Source organism: Platichthys flesus, chromosome 6 (genome assembly GCF_949316205.1).
Source record: "Platichthys flesus chromosome 6, fPlaFle2.1, whole genome shotgun sequence".
NCBI classification, from domain to species: Eukaryota; Metazoa; Chordata; class Actinopteri; order Pleuronectiformes; family Pleuronectidae; genus Platichthys; species Platichthys flesus.
Window position 1 is genome coordinate 15,378,072 of NC_084950.1, and position 20,094 is coordinate 15,398,165.

Sequence of the window (20,094 nt, forward strand, 5' to 3'; positions counted from 1 at the left end):
GTATTGTCGTATATCAAATTGAAAGTCTTTACATCAGTGAATGATTGTCAGATAAAAACCAGTATCTACAAGATGAATATTTACAGAAATTTTTTTTTTTTGTCATTATCCCAACCTTTCTACAAAATACCTATGTTTTATCAACCACTTCTAAAAACTAGAAAATACAAAGTTTTCATTGATAAATAACAGCATCCTTGTGCTGTCAGTTTCAAGTTGTTCATGTTCTATATTATACTGTTTTAATTTTAAAACGCTGACGGTAATTTTACTCCTCATTACGTCTAACTTGACGCTGCCTGCGCCTCTGCATAGTTCCGCTGTCAGCCATCAGGGGCGCTGCTGCAGGAAGCCGCTTGATCAGATAGTGAAAATGACGGGTAAACACCCAGGATCACATCACTCCAACATGTAAACGGCACATTGAGCAGCGCCTGCATCGATCCCGATACCTACCAATATGTTCCTATCGAACGATTATCTGATCAGACATGTGATCGGGACGCGCGCACACACCGGAGCGTGTGCACGGTGTCCGGGGTTTGTCTCAGCTCATCACACCGCGGACTATTTTCTCCTTCGCCTGAAATCTGAGACTCACTTGGTGGAAGGAAAATAAGCTGAGTGGGTAAATAGTAAAGAGAGCAGATATAAATATAACGCTTCCTTGCATCACACCAGCAAAACTGCTATTAATCACATATTACACTCATGTCCTGATCATTTGATACTAATTAGTGATTTAAACATATTGGTAATCGATAATGATCCACATCCTCTCTTAATGGGTGTGGGAATGTGGAATACTCAGAAGAATGAAGTCACCAGGTCAAGAAAAACAAGACCTAGAGAAATGCTTTGATCATGACTTATTGTGTGCTGCCATCTGTTGATGAAAACAGGAAATGATCCTCCACTGCTCCGTGACGGCTCAGGTCCTGATTATGCGGGACAGCCAGAGACTGACCGTGTGTATGAACCTCGTTATAGACAGTCTGTGGTCTGAACCTGAGCTGCGACTTCACTGCCTGAGAGATAAGTCGAGCAGGAACCTACATTTTTTTAGACGATCACTAATTGCTTTGCTCTAATTGAGTTTGTGCACATGTTTATTTAATGTCTGCTTTTTCTTTTTGTACTCTGCAACGACTGAACCTTTTTCCCCCCCATTGTGCAGAATATGATGATGATGGGGAGACAAGAAGGTAGCCCCACCGTTACGGTCTTTAATTCACCAGAAAGCTTTTTAAGCGTTAATACAGATATTTGTCTCAGAATATTATAAAATACATATTAGAATTTGCGGTGAAGGTCGTAAACAGCGCAGGAAACAACAGGAACTTGTAACATGTGATATAACAGCTTGGATGCCAAATTAGATTACAATTCAAATAAACTGTATACAAAGGAATGAGTCTACTGACTAAATGAAGCCAACTGACTGCACTCATGATATTGTTCTCTTAGCTGAGACAGAAAAAGGCCTGAGGAGTATAACAGCGTGTAGGGTGTTAGATAGGTTTTGTGGTCGTTAACCTTCTCCTATCACTCAGACATTTCAGGAGATAGTATATGATAAGAAATTTGGTTTGAGTTTTTCGACAAACCTGGAACGCCATACATTTATGAAATGTTTAAAAACCAGAATGAAAATTGGACTGTGACTGCTGCTTGCTTCTTTGAAAAACCCTTAATCAGGTTTCTTAACTAACGTACACGTTTTGTTTAATGCAAGTCATTCAGTATGTTACAAAAAGCTGAAGCTCGTAAGTGGAATCTCCCTTTTTGCCTGATGTTGACTGTGGAGATGTGTTTTATACTAACGCCTCAGCAGCTGACTGTCCTCACAAGCTTTTATAGCTGAGCTTGAGGAGATGAGTGTGGAGCAGCAGACATGGTGACCCTCAGGCTGCTGGAGTGGTGCCACGGTGTTCTTCTGACCTGTAGGGTCACACCTTTCACACAGCCAGAGGAAATGCTGTGGTCAGGATCCTGAGAACTGTGTGAGTCTTCCACTGCACTTCTCCCAGTACTGCCTAGCCTAAGTCTTTTACATATTCACGGCAGCACCAGGAGGATGCTACGGTGTTAGACCACATTAGAAGAGAGCCTTGGGATGACAACACGGTTACAGCAGCATATCAACATTTTATTTATTGGCAACATGGCTCTTTAGCCCAGGGAAACCGCCCTGCCATCCCCAGCTGCTGTATTGGTCCCCCTGGAAGCTTCATATAGTACCACAAGTATTCACACACCTGCATTCACGTGCATAAGGATATAATTAGGGTTATTATTATTACTTATTTTTTAAGTAATTCTTTTTCAATTACTACATTTACACAGTACACAGCTGCAATTATAATTTTGGGAGCTGTTTCCCTCTTTAAGACTCACATCTCTTCATCAGAGGATATCTGATGAGGGAGACCATAGAACCATAGACATAAATATGATCTATTTAATGAAAGATATATACTAAAGTTCATTTGTTGCTGCAGAATATGATAATAATGATATACCATAAATATAATGGGATTCAAATTGCATATTCATTTATCATATAAAGGCCAATCAAGCCTGTTCAGTTTGTCATTAGTGACGAAAGCTATAAAATGATGTAAAAACTGAAAGCAGGTGATGTAAAGTTCCAGGATTATTTCATTAATGCAGTTGTTGTACAGTGTGTGAAGGTGTGTTATGTGAACAGCGTCTGAAACTGTGTAACATTTTGTCCTACTCTTAAGAGGCAAATTATTTGTATCATTATTATATAATATAATTAACAGGGAAATCCTTTGATTATTATTGTATTGTTAAATCCTCTGCTCAAACGTTGAGATAATCCTGATAACCTCCCCCACTCTCCACAGTGTATCACACACGTCCATCAGGCCTTGACATTCGCTGACTTGTTAACGACACCGGAGGTGAGGAGCAGTGACACTTCATCTAAAGCTCAAGAAAAAATGTTGTTTCCTTGTTAGTCATTGTTTTCTCACTCTATTTTCGCCCTGTGGTTGCTGGCTATTCTGCGCTGATTTATTATACTGTCAATCTCTTGTCACTTCTGATTTGGGCTGGAAGGTCTCATCTCAGCAGTCTTTGCCCTTGTTCATTCCTCCAGATGTTGAGGTTTACAGAGGAGTCCTGCTGAAGAGGCTGTCCACTCGTTGCTGCTATGCTCCACTCACAGTGTATCTGTGTAGGTCGGACACAGCACACTGCTCACAACCTCCCAATACCTCAGATTATGCTGTCACCTGCTTATCAAACACATAGCATTAGATTTTGTACATTATTTCAAACTCAAGTTTTTTTTAAAAGAACATATTGAAACAATGAGAAATATATGATAATAAGGCTGATAAGGATCATTCAGAGGTTGTTTCATCAAAGTTGTCTGTTTGGCCTGTTTCCTATTGTTTGACTTCAATCGTTTTATTCTGAACTTGTAAAGCAGCTTTTAACTGTGTTTTGAAAGTTGCCATATAAATAAAGTTTATTTTTATCATATCATAAGCAGGATTACGCAAAAGTTACACAACCAGTTCTTCATTAATCACTCAGAAAACAATTCATGGATCTTGATGAAAAAAATCGGACTTGTTTTTGGGGACTGGTATTTATGAGAGTGTGCAATTCGGTGTGGCTCCAGATAAAAAACTAGATCTAGTGAATTTACATGTGGTTTCATGAGGGGACTATTGGACCTTGGTGGAGTTTGCAATAAACCATTCTAGTTTGTTGTTTTGTTTGATTTTGAGCAAGATTACACACAAATATACAAAACTGCTTTCTACAAAACAAAAAGAATTTAGATCTGGGGCAGATTTGAGCTCAGTAAGATCATCAAACGACTTCCCATTGTCTTTTCTGCTGTAAGAACTAAACATCATGTGTAGGATTGTTTGACCTTGGTGAAGGTATATGCTCCACTCAGTTTCAGATTTTTTATTTCATTTTATTTAATTTAAAGAAACCAATTAAAACAGTTTTAAGGACACACATGAGACTGACTGTGACCAAAACACACCCTCCTCCTCCTCCTCCTCCTCATAGGTGCTCCTGAATGTGGGACAGCGAGGTCACTGTGGTGCAGAGGTCGCCGAGTCTGGCTCGCACGTGCACCGTTTAGCCACAGCCGATCCAATCCTCTTACGCTACCCCCCCTACTTCTTCTTCCTTCAGCACTCAGGCCAGACTATAAGATCAGCTCACTGCATGCAGGTCTTATCCTGAAGCAGTAGATCCTCAGAGTCACGTCAGCAGGTATCAAACACCGCACACAACCCACTTACCCACAGGAGAGTAGAGCAGGCCTAGTTGGTTTTGAGATGCATTCACTGACCCTCTGTGTGAATAGAATATCAGCAATAAATTATGTATAGCAACTAGATTAGAAATAAAAAACTGGCAAAACCAACAATTGTTTTTTTTATTATTTTCTGACATCTTAGGGACATCCATCGACAGTGATTCTTCACGATGTCACCAGTGCTCACTGGTCCTGCAGGAGGCGTTTCTCAGTGGGCGCTCGGCTGCCACAGGAATAGGACGACATCTGACAACACACATGGATTCATTTTATTCTTTTTCTGATGTGATCATCCTGTTTGTTCATGCCTGGCTGGGGAATTCCCCGATTAGCTATTTCAATGTTGCTATCTTTGCACAAATAGGTTTTAAGTTGTTAAATAACAATAGTTTGTTTCAGCTGTAAAAATGTTAGAAATTACCGTTTTTTTCTGTCAATAAATGATGGGATTTTGAAGATAATATTGTTCTAAATTGATTTTTAGACTAAAACTAATTTTCTGAATATGTCAGACTGAGCTTTGGGAAATTAAATTATGTTTCTTTTTACTCTTTCCGGACATTTTATAGATAGCTAGGAACTGGTACTCAACAAAGCAATCACCAATGACAGAAGATAGACTAGATTAATATATAACAGGAAAAAAACCATCAAATTTGTTTTCCCATAGCCAAGGATGATGTGTTTTAATAGTTTGTTTTGACAAAACAAACACAATATGTTTAGTAATTCCTCACATATGAGGAGAAAAAGCAGCAAGTCTTTATATTTTGTTGTATGTTGTTATTTTCCGACCTTTTATAGACAGTTATTAACAGTTACTATAGAAAACGATCAACAGATTAATCAATAATACTAAGAAATACTTAAAATCATTGAGGAAGTGTCACGTTTATGTAACAGCTATATAGTTATATCTAGATATAAGATGTCATGTATAAGTGTAAGTCAAGTCTCCAGTGTGTCTGCACTGCAGGTCTTCATCTCAGTCTTTTCAGCCTTTAAATGCAGTTATCAGGTTCCACTGTAATTTTGAAACATGGGAGTCCCTGGCTCTGACGTCACTCACCCAGCGTATCCCAGGCCTGGCTCTTATTTAAGATTTTATGTTGTGCGTTTGTGTGTGTGTGTGTGTGGGTGTGTTTTTTTTCCCTCCTTCTTTTTTCTTGGCATCCTGTGGAAGAGCGGATGGGAAATTCTGATGTCATCAACCTTGGCACAGCGGGGGGGAGGAGCATGCAGGCCCTCAGGGTGCCACGATCAGTGCCCGTGTGGCTGTGCCCCGTAGATGGTGAAATAGATGGTGTGGTGCTGCCCGCCTGTGCTGCACCTGCGTCCCAGCATGCTGATTGATCAGTTTGGTCATGTGGAATGTCACCATCTGCTCCCCAGTCCCACTCACCCCTTCTTGTGCGAATGCCAATCACTGGCAGGAAGATAGTTATTTAAGCCATGTCAAATCAGGCGCATGACGATGAGGAATATGCCAACAGCCCTTCAGATGTGTATCGAAGGCATCGTATGCACAACCGCACAACAGCACACCACAAAAGCACAACCATGACTTCGGACTGCGTTTTGTTGTTATTGGTCTCTCACGGCGATACAGATTTTCTTTTCCCCCCCCATACAGGATATAATCAGATTCTGTGCACCTCAAAACATTTTATTCCGCAAAAATTGAATTTGATAACCAAGGATTGAAATGATGGTGTGATTACGTGAATGTGTTTTTATTTATTTGCATATAAACGTCCTGATTTTATTTTGAGCTCGACGCCTTGTTTATTTATGCTCCATCCCCTTCGGTTCAGCTCCTTTTTTTTTGTCCTCTTAATGGCCAGCGGCGTATCAGGGGGCCATCAGCAGCGACATTCTTCATTGTAGAGCGCCATAACCAATGACATTTCAACCATGGGAAAATAAAGATATGCAAATTTGAACTCATTAACATTTGCATTACCTGTTTGAATAATCGCACTCCTGACAAGACTGCAATTAACTAAGATTGATTCAAAGTTCAGGGTTAGAGAACTGTATATATTTGCTCTTGGATCATTTAGCCAAGATGTGTGCGTGTGTGTGTGAGTGTGTGTTATGTACGCTTAGTGTGTCAGATAGGAGAACTGATCTCTGTCAGCAGAAAAGGTCATTCAGTAGCCACTGATGTTCCTCGATTATTTGTAATATATACAGATATTTCTATATATTTTAATTAATATATTCAGCTTAAGACAATTAAATATGTCCATCTTTCCCAAAGTAGTGAAACACAGATAAGGGGTTGCAAGATGGCAAATTCAATTTAAAAAACATATTTTAGCATTGTTACTAAAAGTGAAAAGCATGTTTAAGTTTATATTAAAACTGAAAATCACAAAATGAGTTAATCAGATTTTCTTCATCCCCACTCACTGCGATTATGACATATTAATGACTGCAACAATTACAGCAACAATGGAAACATTGTGACATGTGCATGTAGTGGATTTTAATTTTGGGAGGGATAATGGTGGTCCCAAATGTATGCTACAGTTATCGTAGGTCTTAGGGGCTGAATGGTTATGGAAGCCCTGCTCTAAATAACCTAAATCTTTAATCAAGAGACATCTAAAAATCTATTACAAAAAAAGGAATCGTACACTGTTGATCGTTATGAAGATGAGGAGACTGACCTCCTGACCCAGTTAACAGTAGCGTGAATAGTAAGGATTAGACTCAGAGTTTAAGGAAGCTGCGTGTTCACAGTTCACCTTCCCCGCTGATTGAAACCAGTTGACAGCAGTTTGTTTCTCTTTCAGATCAGTTTATCGGAGCCACTGTAAACACTAATCTCCTACTTACAGCCATGCTCCTCTAGCAGTGTCCTATTTTGGGCCATCGCTTATTCAAATGTGAAACAAACAAGTCCAAATCACCTCTATTCACGTGTGTTGACTATTTCGAACTGTGCATTGAAAGCCACGCACAGCCTCCACAGACGTTTTTCTCGGAGACTCCGAACTGAAATAGATGCGTTGGAACGAGTCCAAGATGGCCGCGGTGCACCCAGTCCCCTGTAGCTTCAGAGTAAACACTGGAGGGTTAGTGAGACAATGTGTTTGAGATAAATACTTTGCAGCTGCCTCGCTGGGAGTTATTTGATTGGATTCTTGTGGGGTGTCTCCAGGACAACGTGCCACGCTGCATCGCGCCAAGTGCATTGCTTTTGTTCCGCGTCTCTTGATGTACCGGGCAGATGATGGTAGACAAGAAATGTGCGCCAACTTCTTGCATTGCTTACACTAGTGCGGCACCCGTCCCACTTCAGGATTATTCCTTTATATTAGTGAGTCCCCCTCAAATAGTTCCGCAATATACTGGCACTTTTTCATTGTTTTAAACGTTGTGTGCAGAGCTCTTTATAAACAGTCTGTCGGGCAGAGGGAAGTTAGAAAACTCTTTGTTCATCCTTCCTGGTTTATCTGCATTGAAGATTTCATTGTTAATGACTTTCATCGAAATGACACTGAATTTGCTTTATAGCTGCTCCTGTGTGTGGTTTAAAGGCACATTTGATTGATTAACTTAATTTGTGTTGTTTTTACCTAACATGTCGGTATTTCAGAGATCTCTAAAAAATACAAGCTCTGTAATTCCGCTGGTATAAAGCATGTCAGCCCACTGAAGCCGATAAGATGAACGGATCGTGAGATATTCGTTCCACGCACGGACTGACATATGATTGTGAGTATCTCAGTGTGAAAGGTTAACCAGTTGACTTTTCTGGAATCAGTTCCTTAGGCTATAATTCAGAAAGTGTAAATGCGAGTGGTTCATCTGCACGTGCGATAGTAGGTCACTGCAGCACTGGCACGGCAAACAGTGGATTTGACCGCAAACAGGAAGTTGGACTACAACCCATTAACAGCTCACCCAGACAGTCTGCTGTATAAATAACCTTTGACCCAGCCTCTGGAGGAGCTCGCCACACGTGCCTACAAACTAAAGTCTTTGCTTCTATTTGTGAATGTAGGTCAGACAGGGTGTGGTATCCCCGTGTTTACTGGAAACCTTCACCTGCGTAACAGGAGCTAATCTCCATGACTTCACCAACGCTCGCTGCCTGATCCTGAGGAGGCATCTCTGAGCGGGCTCACTTATGATTTCACACTAACGTAGGATGTCACAGGAGTGGGATGACACCGGAACAACGACAACGACAACGACAACAACCTTTACTTTAATTCTAATTTTATTTTTCTGGTGTGGTCAAGCCTGGGTGGGGAATTCCCTAAATACCACAAGTTTCAATTATTTTCCTTATTCGTTACCTTTTTTTTTGTTGCATAAACAGAATTTTTTTATTGCAAACTCCCACTTTACCCTCATCATTTTAAATATATCTCTAATGCACAGATTTGTCTCGGATTAAATAAAAAAAAAAGGGTGCTCATGATATTATCGACCAGGCTTTCTTGTGCGTACACTAATAGCTTCATCTCCATGCCACCCCTCTCTGCTGCCTGGAATGGTCCAGCCCTGATTTGCATAAGTTGTCTGCGGGTAGCTGCATGACCAGCAGGGGAGGGTTAGTGCATGTGGACCATATACACATGAGTAGAGACACGGACAGACGAGCTGTGTGTGGACTGTACTGTGAGCCTGGAGTCTTGCACTGAACCAGACAGAGTTATGTACTGTGCTCATCCCGCCTCTGGCACAGGCAACAACTCCCTGATGTATTGCTACAACACGAAACCAGTGAGTACAACCCTTATATGTATATTTACATATTTTGTTTTTATTTTCCAGAGGCTGCAGGACACTGTATTTGTGGTGATGCTGTTGAAATGGTCCAGTCTGGTGTTGTGTGTGTTGATTTCCACGATTCTTCATTAGTTTCCAGATTTATTTGTTCACAGGTGTTCAACAATTTTTTTTCTGATAAATGTGATGTACAAAATGTTTTAAGATATGCATCTGCATGTGCAACCAGTGTCAAAGTTATGGGTATTATAATTTAACATTTTGTCACATGTTTATACCTGTACTGATGCACTTCAGTTTTCCCGAGATAAGGGATACCAGATTGTTTTGTGTGTGTTCTTGTACTTAAATCTTTGTGAGGACCATTTTAAGCACAGATCCTGCAGAGTGAGGACCTTTTTGGAAAGTGAGGACATTTTGACCGGTCCTCACTTTTTCAATGGACTGTTTGAGGGTTTAAACTTGGTTTTAGGGTTAGGGTTAGAATAATGTTTCGGTAAGGGTTAGGGTTGGGCATTTAGTTTGGATGTTAAAGGTTAGGGTTAGGGTCTACGTACTTTATTGTGTCCTCACTGAGACAGAGTTACAAACGTGTGTGCTCATTGTGTGTGTGTGTGTGTGTGTCTGTATGTGAGTGTGTGTGTGTGTGACAGTGGGAGAAAGAACTTTATGTTTTAAATGTGTCATGTATATAAATTGTGCTGAATGTATAGTGATGAGTTGTGTTTATGGCTTACTCTTGTGTAAACTTCAGTGTTTGCACCTTACAGGAGTAAATTTGAAACTGTAACCGTTATAAGGTTAAAAATCTTATTTTGTCTCAAGATTTTATTTTATTTGCTCGTTTTTTTCCTGCTCATCCTCATTTCATCCGGTGTTTGTCTTGGGGTTGATTCATGAATCACAATTATTCTCAAGTCACACCACCCCCGAACCACAACACCCACAAGAACCTCATAATTCAGCCAGATCAAACTACAAGTCCTCCCTCGCTTGTGGTTTCACGTCTGACAAACTCATGTTAAAATGCACCAGCCAGGCTCGTGCTTCCTGTTAGTCCGGGCACCGTGTAGTCAGGCCTCGCAGCAGAAAACATCTTGACATGAAGCAGATTGCTGCTATTTCTATTTGATTTAACCCTGCTATGTCAGAGCGGTCCCTCCACCACTGCAGCCATTATCAAAGGCAGCTTTGATCTCTGTGAGACTAACCATATCCAGACATCGTGGATCACAGAGGCAGAAAATTGGTTGCATGTGGCTGGAGTTGGCCGTGGTGGAGCACAGCATAGGCCCTGAATAGCAAGTTGATATTTCACTCTTCTAGCATCATAAAGCTGAGTATAATAACAAAGGGAAAACAGTGTAGTTGTCTGTATAGTCAAATATGTATGTGTATTTAGTTTAAAATAACTTTGTTAATTCAAGGTCACACGTTCAAAATTATAATTTCGTGCCATTATTAAAGTTTCATTCTATTTCAATTCTCTTTCAATTGCACAAGTTGCTGGAAAAAAAGTCCCTTATCGTTTGTGATGCCATGATTGATGGTTCTTAAATCAATGCTATGCTAAAAGAGGATGCCATGGTGACGGTCCCTCTCCAGCGGGGGCCAGAGAGGGCGTGCTGGGGCGGGGGTGTGACCATTATTAACGGGTCGCCTGCTATGCTGATGGTAAGGAGGACAATTGGCTTTATCCTCCGCCATATGCTGCCCATGGCGGCTCAGACGGGCCCAGTGTCGGCAGGGGCTCCTCTGTTTGGCCTAGCCCACAATCACCATGGGACTCATGCCAGCCAGGGTCATGGCTGCATGTGTGTGTGTGTGTGTGTGTGTGTGTGTGTGTGTGTGTGTGTGTGTGTGTGTGTGTGTTTGTGTGTGTGTTTGTGTGCTTAAGTACGTGTGTCTTTGTGTGTGCACATGCGTGCGTGCGAGAGAGAGAGAGCCTGTGAGTGTGCTTGCACGAGCATACTCAAGAGAGTCTTTAATAGCCTGCTCTACAGAAGTTGTCGTCCGGGTAACTGACACCCCATTGATGCTGCGCAGGGAGGTTTATTTTCATTTCCTGGGGCACATCAAAGCAATCGAGGGAGGTGCAGGTGCAGCCCAGACCTCTTGGTGTGTTTGAATGAGCGAGCATGTGTTGGTGGGTTTCGTGTGCATATGTGCAGTTTGGAGCGCGTCGCTTACACGTAAAAAGAAAAAGAAAACAAATAAGCTGAAGGTGTCCTTAGTCAAATCCTTTGATCTGTTTATTTTGTTTCCTGCGGGAGAGAGCATCAGGGTGAGCCTCAGTTCTCTGTTTTGGTTTCTCTCTGAGGGCGAAGCGTGAGGAGGCCTGTAATTCAATTTTATTTGGGAGGGAATTGTATCCCTGTCCTCTGAAGACAGCCGAACCTGATCATGATTAGGGCAGGGATTTCTCATGCTGAATGGTTCCTAAATCCGGATGAGGAGGTGCATGGATCTGCAGCTTATGGATTATCGCAATAGCTCTAAGTGTGCATCAGCTCTCTGCTTTGTTTTCGTAATACTGTTGCTCCAGCCTGCGCTCAGAGCACTCACGTGTTTATGTCACTTAGTCAGTTTGAGTCATACAGATACCTTAGAAAATGTTTGATTACACATCATATTTCTCCAACACTGCCTTAAATATACGTTTTTCTTTTCAGGTGTATGGGCAGTCTCCCACTAATGACGACATCAACCAGAACTTACCTGCACATGCATCCAACAAGATGTCCACCAATGTGTTCGCAAGCACCTTCTTTGGTGAGAATCCAAAATGGACATGATTATCCATCAGCCCTTCTAAAGCAGTGACAATCCGTCATCAAGACTTTGCTCTGTGTAAAGTTCCTTTAAACCCATTGTCTTTTTACAAATACAGTTTTCAGGGAAAGATGCTCTGATTTCTAAATACACAACAGTACAATGTTCTAATTGTGGGTTTTCTCTGCCTGCCTGTGGGTATATCTGATTTATTTGTATTTTTCCTCAAGTAGATCATTTGATCCTAATAAAGATATAATAAATAAATACCCATGATATCAAACACTTTTCAACATGATAAATATAAACTCAGTGCTACAATCAGCATGATAACATGCTTATAATCACAGTGCTAACATGCTTATGCTATGTGTAGCTTGATAAATATATCAGTTTAGCATTTTAGCATGCTTACATTGGTTAATTAGCCATAAATAAAAGTTCTACTTAGGCCGATGGGACTGTTTCTGACCTGATGGTGGCACTGTAGGAAAAGTGATTTGCTGAAAGAAAGTAACTATATTGACCAAGCTCATTACAGTTACAGTTGAGAGCATAGACTCTATATGAAGATGGATGACATGACAGTTCCCCAAAAGTGAAGCCAAATAATCTTAATTGCCCCCTGGGGGCTGCCTGCAGTATAGGTCATAAACCCTGCCTTAGCAGATGGGATGGGGATCAAACAAAAAAGTCAAAAAACACATCAAATACATATTTCAAATACAAATTTATAAATGAATGACGGAACAAATTAGAAAGGAATTTCGTTAACATTAGCTTAATTCAACAAGTGAAACTTTGTGATGGGACTTAATTGTTGGCTGTGGAGCTGCACTGGCTGATTGAGATGCTGTTCCAGTGCAGGCTATAACATATCGTTATGCATTTTAGAGGGGACAAGCAATTCACCCGACATCTGGAATGCTGTAAATGGGCTGAACCAGCAGGGCTATGAAGGTGCACTGGGAGCAGCCACAGCCCACCAAACACAGCCGGGGGGCTACAGCAGCCTGCAGCCACCACACAGTCACCTGGTGAGATTTACATCCAGAACATTGGATGTTGACAGCGCAGCATTTTTTGTCGTCCCCTGTGTATTTAACTGTGGGTTTGCTTATGGTTCAGGACTACTCCTCACATTCAGTGATGGCTGCTGATATGAACAGGGGTCTTCCACCCATGTCCACATTTCACCGCAACAATACGGCACCACGCACCCCATCCATCAACACCTCAGAGAATTCAACAGGTGAAGAATTAATCTCCGTTGCTTGTTTCAGCTCAGGTTTGACTGTTTATTCTTCTGTTTTATGATGATTGTTTTTCTTCTCAAGCCTCAGGGAGCCAAGGAAACGGATCAAGAGGGTCACAGACAGGCGCTACCTTGGCCAAAGCTCTGGCCTCTGTAAGTATGCACCACCTCGGTCCCATTAGGCCAACTCATCCATGCCTTGTTATGTTCAAACAGTCGGACCAGTGCATAAAACCAAGCCTGTGAGAGTCCCAGTAGTATAATACAAACAGGAAACACTGCCACTAGCAGACAAGTGCATATTAAGGAAGGGCTACTTTTTATTGTCCGGTGACTTGTAAAATGACCAGAATTGATGAGTTTGGCTCAGGTTACGATCCCGCTCCAAAGGCTGTGGCAGCAGCTGTAAAACCTTACGCGAAAATGACAAGTTGTGCTTTTAAAATGATGCATGACCTGGTACCGCCCCTCCCCCCCCTCTCCCTCTCCCTCCCCCTCCCTGTTTCCCCCACCAGATTTATTCCCCTGATCACACCAGCAGCAGCTTCCCCTCCAGCTCGTCCACACCAGTGAGGAGTCCGTCTCCACTGCCCAACACAGCTGAACCCGCAGGTAAACCCGAGTGAGGGAAGCAGCCGGAGGTGCTGCTCCGAGTGTAATAAAGTTTATTTTTATTTTGTGTATTTCAGCCTGTTCATGCTCTATTTTTGTTTTTGTATTTTTCTCCTATCAGGTTCTGACATGTGGCCCCGGAGTTCTGTCCAAGAACCAGTGTCACCTCATTTTGAGTCTTCACTTATATCGATGGTACAGACCTCATTTCATAGAATAATAAAAATCCAACATACACATATATATACATGTATATTTAAATGCACTAAGATGTGTACACATTTAAAAAATGGACCACCAAATACTAATACAACAAATGTATTATTATCAGATAAATTAAAGATTATTATACCAGTTCATCACATTAAGTAGAGATTGTGGACTGAAATTTACTGATAAAGAAATAATATTTCCACATTTTGCCCATAATCAAATTTTACATCTTTCAGAGAGAAGAGCCATGTTATTCTCAATTCTGTCCAGCAGATATTGTGACCAATATCTTACCCATACTATTTTATTATATATTAACAACTACAATGTCACTAGAACACATTCCCTCGCAAGGCCCATAGATAAATAAAGTTCCTGGATCTGTCCCTGATCCAGATCCACACCTAAATTTTATGGTTTCTTTCCCGAACCATACTAGGTCAATGTCTCGTAGTTTTCTGTACTCATGCTTACAAACAAACATAACCTCCTTGGCGTTGTTCATAATATATAATACTTGCTTATCATACCTGTTCAGAGAACAGAGACTGAAACATTTATGGAAATGTAAAAGTACAGTCCACATATTGTTTGTAAATTACTGGAGGGATAATTTACTATTTTAAAAGATATGATTATTTACTGTCTTCAACATACAAGCCACTCTCCTTTGTGTCCAGCAGTTAGCTCAGCCTACAATTGGCCATATAAGAGGAAACAGCCAAAATTACGATGTCCAGCTCAGGAAACCCCAGCACCTGTAAATCTCAGGAATAGACGTGTTGTGTTATGTTGAGATGAAACAGGTGTTTATGTGCAGGGCTGGTTGCCTGGCAGCCAAACTCCAGCTATTTAAGCTAATTCAAGTATAAATTGTGACCTTAGATGAATACAGCTGCTTATTTGCGAGAGAATAATTTGTGCAGCTACAATTGAAAACAATATTTCTGATATTACTGATTGAAAAATATTAAAATTTTAGCCCTCATTGACCACTACCCCCCCCAAAATTGCCCTTTTGACCTTCTGTCTCCCGGTGTTTGTAGTCTCAGGTGGAGGACCGTCTGGACAGACTCGACGATGTGATCCATGTTCTGAGGAACCACGCCGTGGGCCCAACGTCAGGTCTGCCCGCCGACATCCACACCCTGCTGAACCAGAACCACCACGGCCACCCGGGCTCTGCCAACGCTCTGAACACCACCTGTCACACTCAAGCCATGGTGAACAAGCATTACTTTTTAAGAAAGGACAGGGCAGTGTGTCTGGAAATCCCTTGTTGCGTGTGTGTGTGTGTGGACAGTAAATATGCTGGTATTCAGTTTCAGGATTTTTCCGCCCGCCATGTTTTTCCTCAGTTTGTTGTCCTTGAAATAGGAAACTGAGCACAATGGCAGGGCGCTGTGATGCGGCGCCCTTGTACAGAGCGTGTGCGGCGTAATTCCGTGTGGGGTGATGGGGGACGCCTGCATCGCGCATTCACATCATAGCATGTTTCCCTTTCAGCCGACCGAGGGGATTTTAGCCCAGCTGGAGTGGAAGTATATGCCGGGGAAAGGTTTTTTTAGTCTAATCCTTTGGGGGAGGGGGGTATTACATTCTCTCACTTTTTTTTTTTTTTTTTCAAAATGATGTGACCAGGAGGGAATCGTTCCTGAAAAGAATTAGGGAGTATATGTGGTAGTTTTAAGGGAAAGATTAAGAATGTCTGAGATTACATTAATTCTGCAGAGCAAGAGATCTACTCGGGGTTACGTCGGAAATGAGAGGGCAGATGTTGGTTTTGTTACTCGTTTGTCGTTGGTTGGATGTAAGAGTTTGTGCACTGCACGCGACTGAGGCTGCCTCGCTGTCTCAGAAAGATTTACAGAGATGCCGCATCGATCACGTTTAACATTAAGAGAAATTTCACCTGCTCAAGACTCAGGAATACAAACCGTGCCCTCATCTCATCCTGTTCTCTGTGTGTCATAAAGGTTGAAGCTGTCGGCACGAACAACAACCTCTTGGCCTTCCAGGGCCGCACACAAAATGGCCACCCGTACCTGGCCAGGCAGAGGGCCACTCTTCAGCCCATGCAAGGTGGAGGTAAAGGCGGATAATTTCCACTCATTTTATCCACTGCTGCAGTCCTGCAACACTTTGAACTATTAAAAGATTTCAACCGTTTGATTTTATTTCTGTGTGATATTACGCAGGAGGTGTGGGAGTTCAGGGTAATCTGGAGCTGAAGATGGAGAGCAGGGAGAGGGAGGAGATGATGCACACCAGCCACAGCCCCGACAGCCTGAGATCAGACGAGGAGGGCGAACACAAAAACCAGGGAGAAAACAGCAGCAGGGACAGGTGAATGCTCACAAACACCCGGCCCTGCTCTGAGGGGGGGAAAAGAACACACACAGGATGCACCTGGTCTGAAAAACCACGTTGTTGTGTAAAATCTGCTGCTCAAAGAAAAAAGTCGACGAAAAGCAAACTGAGATTTATGGCGCTGATTATGCAAAGTCAGGCCTCCCTGCTGACGCGTGGAGCACATGATACTTTAACTGTATTTTTAGGTGTTTTGTGACAAAGAAATGACGCTTAATCTGTAATTTCTTGAATTTCACACAACCGTTTTAAAAAGAAGAGCCTCAGAGTCTAACGCATGTATTAGGGCCTGCTTGCCGTTCAGTTTCACTCGCTTTAAGTACTGTCAGACCCCCCGGTGTGAAGGGCAGCTGTGTCCACGCCGGTCTATTTAGCTCTGCCTCATATTTCTTCTTCATGTCGCTTGAAGTTGCAGTAAATTAACAGATGAAAGAAAAAGAGGGATAAGAGCAGCTGCTCGGACATACAGTTAATAGTAAAGACATCACGGCAAAGGCTGCTTTACATTATACTGCATTATACATTAGAGGCTACACTGCTTTACACTATACCACACTGTCAAAATGAAGAGTTTGCAGTTCTTGCTGCATTTATAATATTTGTAAATACTGCTGCTGATTCCGATTATTTTCATTATTGTTAATAATTAATAATTGCTTGCTCTATAAAAATAAAATGATATGCCTTATGTCAACAAATTGCCTATTTTGTCCAAAAACCTGAAGACGTTAAAATGTCAAAGATATAAAGCTATAAAAAAATCTGACTCTTTCATATGCAGGAATCAGGCAATGTTAAAAATACATTTGTTTTTTTGCTTGATAGATTAATTGAAATATTAATCACAATCAATTACATTTTTAACTATTGATTGATGAATTGACTGAATGAATTGTGACATCAGACGTGATCATTGTGGATAATCAATGGTGTTTTAGATTCAGTAACACGCTTTTGGTTTGAAATAATCCAGTAGAAGAAGTCGGTTCGATTTAAACCCAGAATGCACTTTTGGAAAATCCCAGATAGTCACAGACTGAACCTCCAGATGTCTGAAGTCTCAGAGGTCACATCAGGACGAACCTCGTCATGACATCAGCTCTGATGTCTGAGTGCATGCTGTCTTTTTATTTAGATCTATAATCTAGTTGAGGGACATCAATGCTGGCATATGTGAAGGACCTCAAGCAACAATTGCTTTTATTGAACATTGTTTGTTTTATATTTTCTACTCAAACCAAATAATTTAATAATTGAAAATATCAATCCATCGAATCAATCAAATTGTATTTGTAGAGCCAATATTCACAAATCACAATTTTGCCCATATTCACAATCAATCATAGGGCTTAACAAGGGGAGACATCATTTGTTCTTAACCCTCAGCAACAGGCAGGAAAAACGACCAAAAAACCCTATTAACAGGGGAAAAGAGCGTAGAAACCTCAGAGAGATCGACACGTGAGGGATCCCAGTCCCAGGACGCACAGAGCTGCAGTAGATGCTGCGTGTAACCGAACACATCAACACAATTACAGTGAACATTGATCAGAATATAAGATAAATAAAGAAATTAAATAATAATCATAATTCTGTCAAGGATTGATTATCAATGTATTGATGTACAGCTGATTACATGAGCTTGTTCTTTGTCAAGGATCCAAAGATCCAATGAGACCAATGAGATCTAGCGCCAGAGGATCTCAGTAACATGGTGTCAGCTTATTGACCAGCAGAGGGCAGACAAATCCACGTTTGACTTAACACACTGTATTTTATTTGTTGACATTTCTTTTTTTAAAGGGAGTTTTTAAAATAGTTTTCACATTCATGATCATTCTGTTTTGTTCTTGTGCCCGCTTGTTGTCGTAGTAATCATGAGGACGAGGACCTGAGCCCCGAGCAGAAGGTGGAACGCGAGCGCGAGAGGAGGATGGCCAACAACGCCCGGGAACGTCTGCGGGTGCGGGACATCAACGAGGCCTTCAAGGAGCTGGGGCACATGTGTCAGCTGCACCTGAAGAGTGAGAAGCCGCAGACCAAACTGCTGGTGCTGCACCAGGCCGTGGCGGTGATCCTGAGCCTGGAGCAACAGGTCCGAGGTCAGTACATCGCTGCTGCAGGAGGGTCGGGAGGCAGGAGAGGCTGCCGGTCCTCTGTGATGAGAAGTAAGGGAGTGGGTGAAAAAATAGAGGGGGGAAATCACTGAGAGAAAATTCAAGGTGTTTTTCAGTAATTAAAGTATTTGTATGTGCATTACACGGGCGATTGAAATGAATAATATCATCAAACCACACAACGCCTAATTTAAAATTCTGAATTTAGAGTTCATATTCTAACCTTGTTGTTTGTTGAATGCCGCAGAGAGGAACCTGAACCCGAAGGCGGCGTGTCTGCGGAGGAGAGAGGAAGAGAAGGCGTCCATGATAGATCCGCAGTCCATGCATCTTGCTTTTCATCCCAGTCTGAATGACCCAGGAAACCTCATGGGCCATCTCTGAGCACCTGATACGAACATCACGTCCAGCATCAAGTATTAAACATTCAATTATACACTTTAATATCAGTCTGTCAATACCAATCATATACAGTAGATGTGTAGAGGTGTTTCTTTTGTAAAAATGTTGTTCAAAACTACATCCAAACCATAACATCACTAGTTTTAGAGAGTGGTAAAATCAAGGATATTTCCATGTGGATACAAAGCATATTTTAACTAGAACTAATTATTGTCCTTTTAATGTGTCTTTGGGTTTTCAGACGCTGACTAAAGAGCATCTAGGGATCCTCTCGGGATCCTCTCGGGAGCCTCCAGCTACCAGAGTGGAGAGGTCGACCTCTCGGATTGTAAAGTGTGATGCAGTCGAACAATCATCTCCTCACTTCCCCCAACCTGACTTCTAACTTTGTGCCTAAACTTAATAGACGTAACAGACAAATGCATTGTAAGCTGCAGATGTTTCTTTTGTACATATTTTGTATATTTATTGATTATCTTCTACGTTTGATTATATCTGAATAGATGAGACCCGGTAGCGGCAAATGTGTCACCTGCAGTCTTGACTTTTACAGTGCATCACTATTTACCAGGTACACTCTAGGTTCCCACCGAGCTCAGAGGACCGGCGATACCACAGTGTGTTCAGGCGACGGATTTCATTTGTCCTGTGGTTTGTGTGTGTGTGCCAGTGTGTGAGTGCTTTTTGTGGGAGTTTGACCATTCTGTGAATGAACAGATCTCCGAGAATGTTCTTTAACTTGCAGGCATCATCCGGTACTTGCATATTTGTTATGAGTACGTGTTATAGCACTGTTACCAAGGTTACACTCTCTGAAACACTGGTGGACACAATCCTTCTTCCTCTGCGTGTGATCACTGCTCTTCACTTGTAGTCCAAGCTCTTTGCATGTTTGAGTTTTTAAATAGGACATTTTGTTTTTTCTAAGTTATGTAAGTTATCTTTTATACAGATCTTGTGAATTGTTAATGTCTCTATTTGCTTTTTTTCATTCTGATTTTACAAAACACACTTTTGTGCAGTCTTTTTTTTTTTTAGATCTAGCCACGTGTCATGCTCTGAGCAATACAGTGTTACAGAATAACTGATGTCTTGTTTGCCTATCACACTGCCGAACAGGTAATAAATAATAATCAAGAATAATCTGAAATACTATCATAACATGTACAGTGTGTACAGTTTGAAGTAGCCAACAGGCATGTGTCAAAATGATAATGTAGCAATAAATGTCTTTTTTTCCCAAATACTTTGAGTTGGTGTGTCTGATTGTACATTTTTGATAACAG

At 41.5% G+C, this 20,094-nt stretch overlaps 1 protein-coding gene and 1 long non-coding RNA gene across 6 annotated transcripts; both read left to right on the top strand.

The window, feature by feature from the left end:
• Positions 1-469: 469 nt before the first annotated feature.
• Positions 470-4,711, top strand: LOC133955202 (uncharacterized). Of its 5 annotated transcripts, none has more exons than XR_009920855.1 (5): positions 470-2,003; positions 2,874-2,930; positions 3,088-3,205; positions 4,063-4,272; positions 4,461-4,711. It is a non-coding gene; the product is annotated as an uncharacterized LOC133955202 (long non-coding RNA). The 5 variants fall into 5 exon arrangements; XR_009920858.1 differs by having other exon boundaries at positions 3,128-3,205; XR_009920854.1 differs by having other exon boundaries at positions 3,088-4,272.
• Positions 4,712-8,905: 4,194 nt separating this feature from the next.
• Positions 8,906-20,041, top strand: LOC133955196 (transcription factor 12-like). Its single transcript, XM_062389905.1, has 13 exons — positions 8,906-9,061; positions 11,740-11,839; positions 12,734-12,876; positions 12,968-13,091; positions 13,177-13,247; positions 13,610-13,706; positions 13,828-13,901; positions 14,966-15,142; positions 15,896-16,007; positions 16,118-16,265; positions 18,162-18,391; positions 18,654-18,822; positions 19,050-20,041. The coding sequence occupies exons 1-12, from the start codon at positions 8,993-8,995 to the stop codon at positions 18,788-18,790; spliced, it is 1,482 nt and encodes a 493-aa protein (XP_062245889.1). The 5' UTR covers positions 8,906-8,992; the 3' UTR covers positions 18,791-18,822; positions 19,050-20,041.
• The last annotated feature ends 53 nt before the right edge of the window (positions 20,042-20,094 follow it).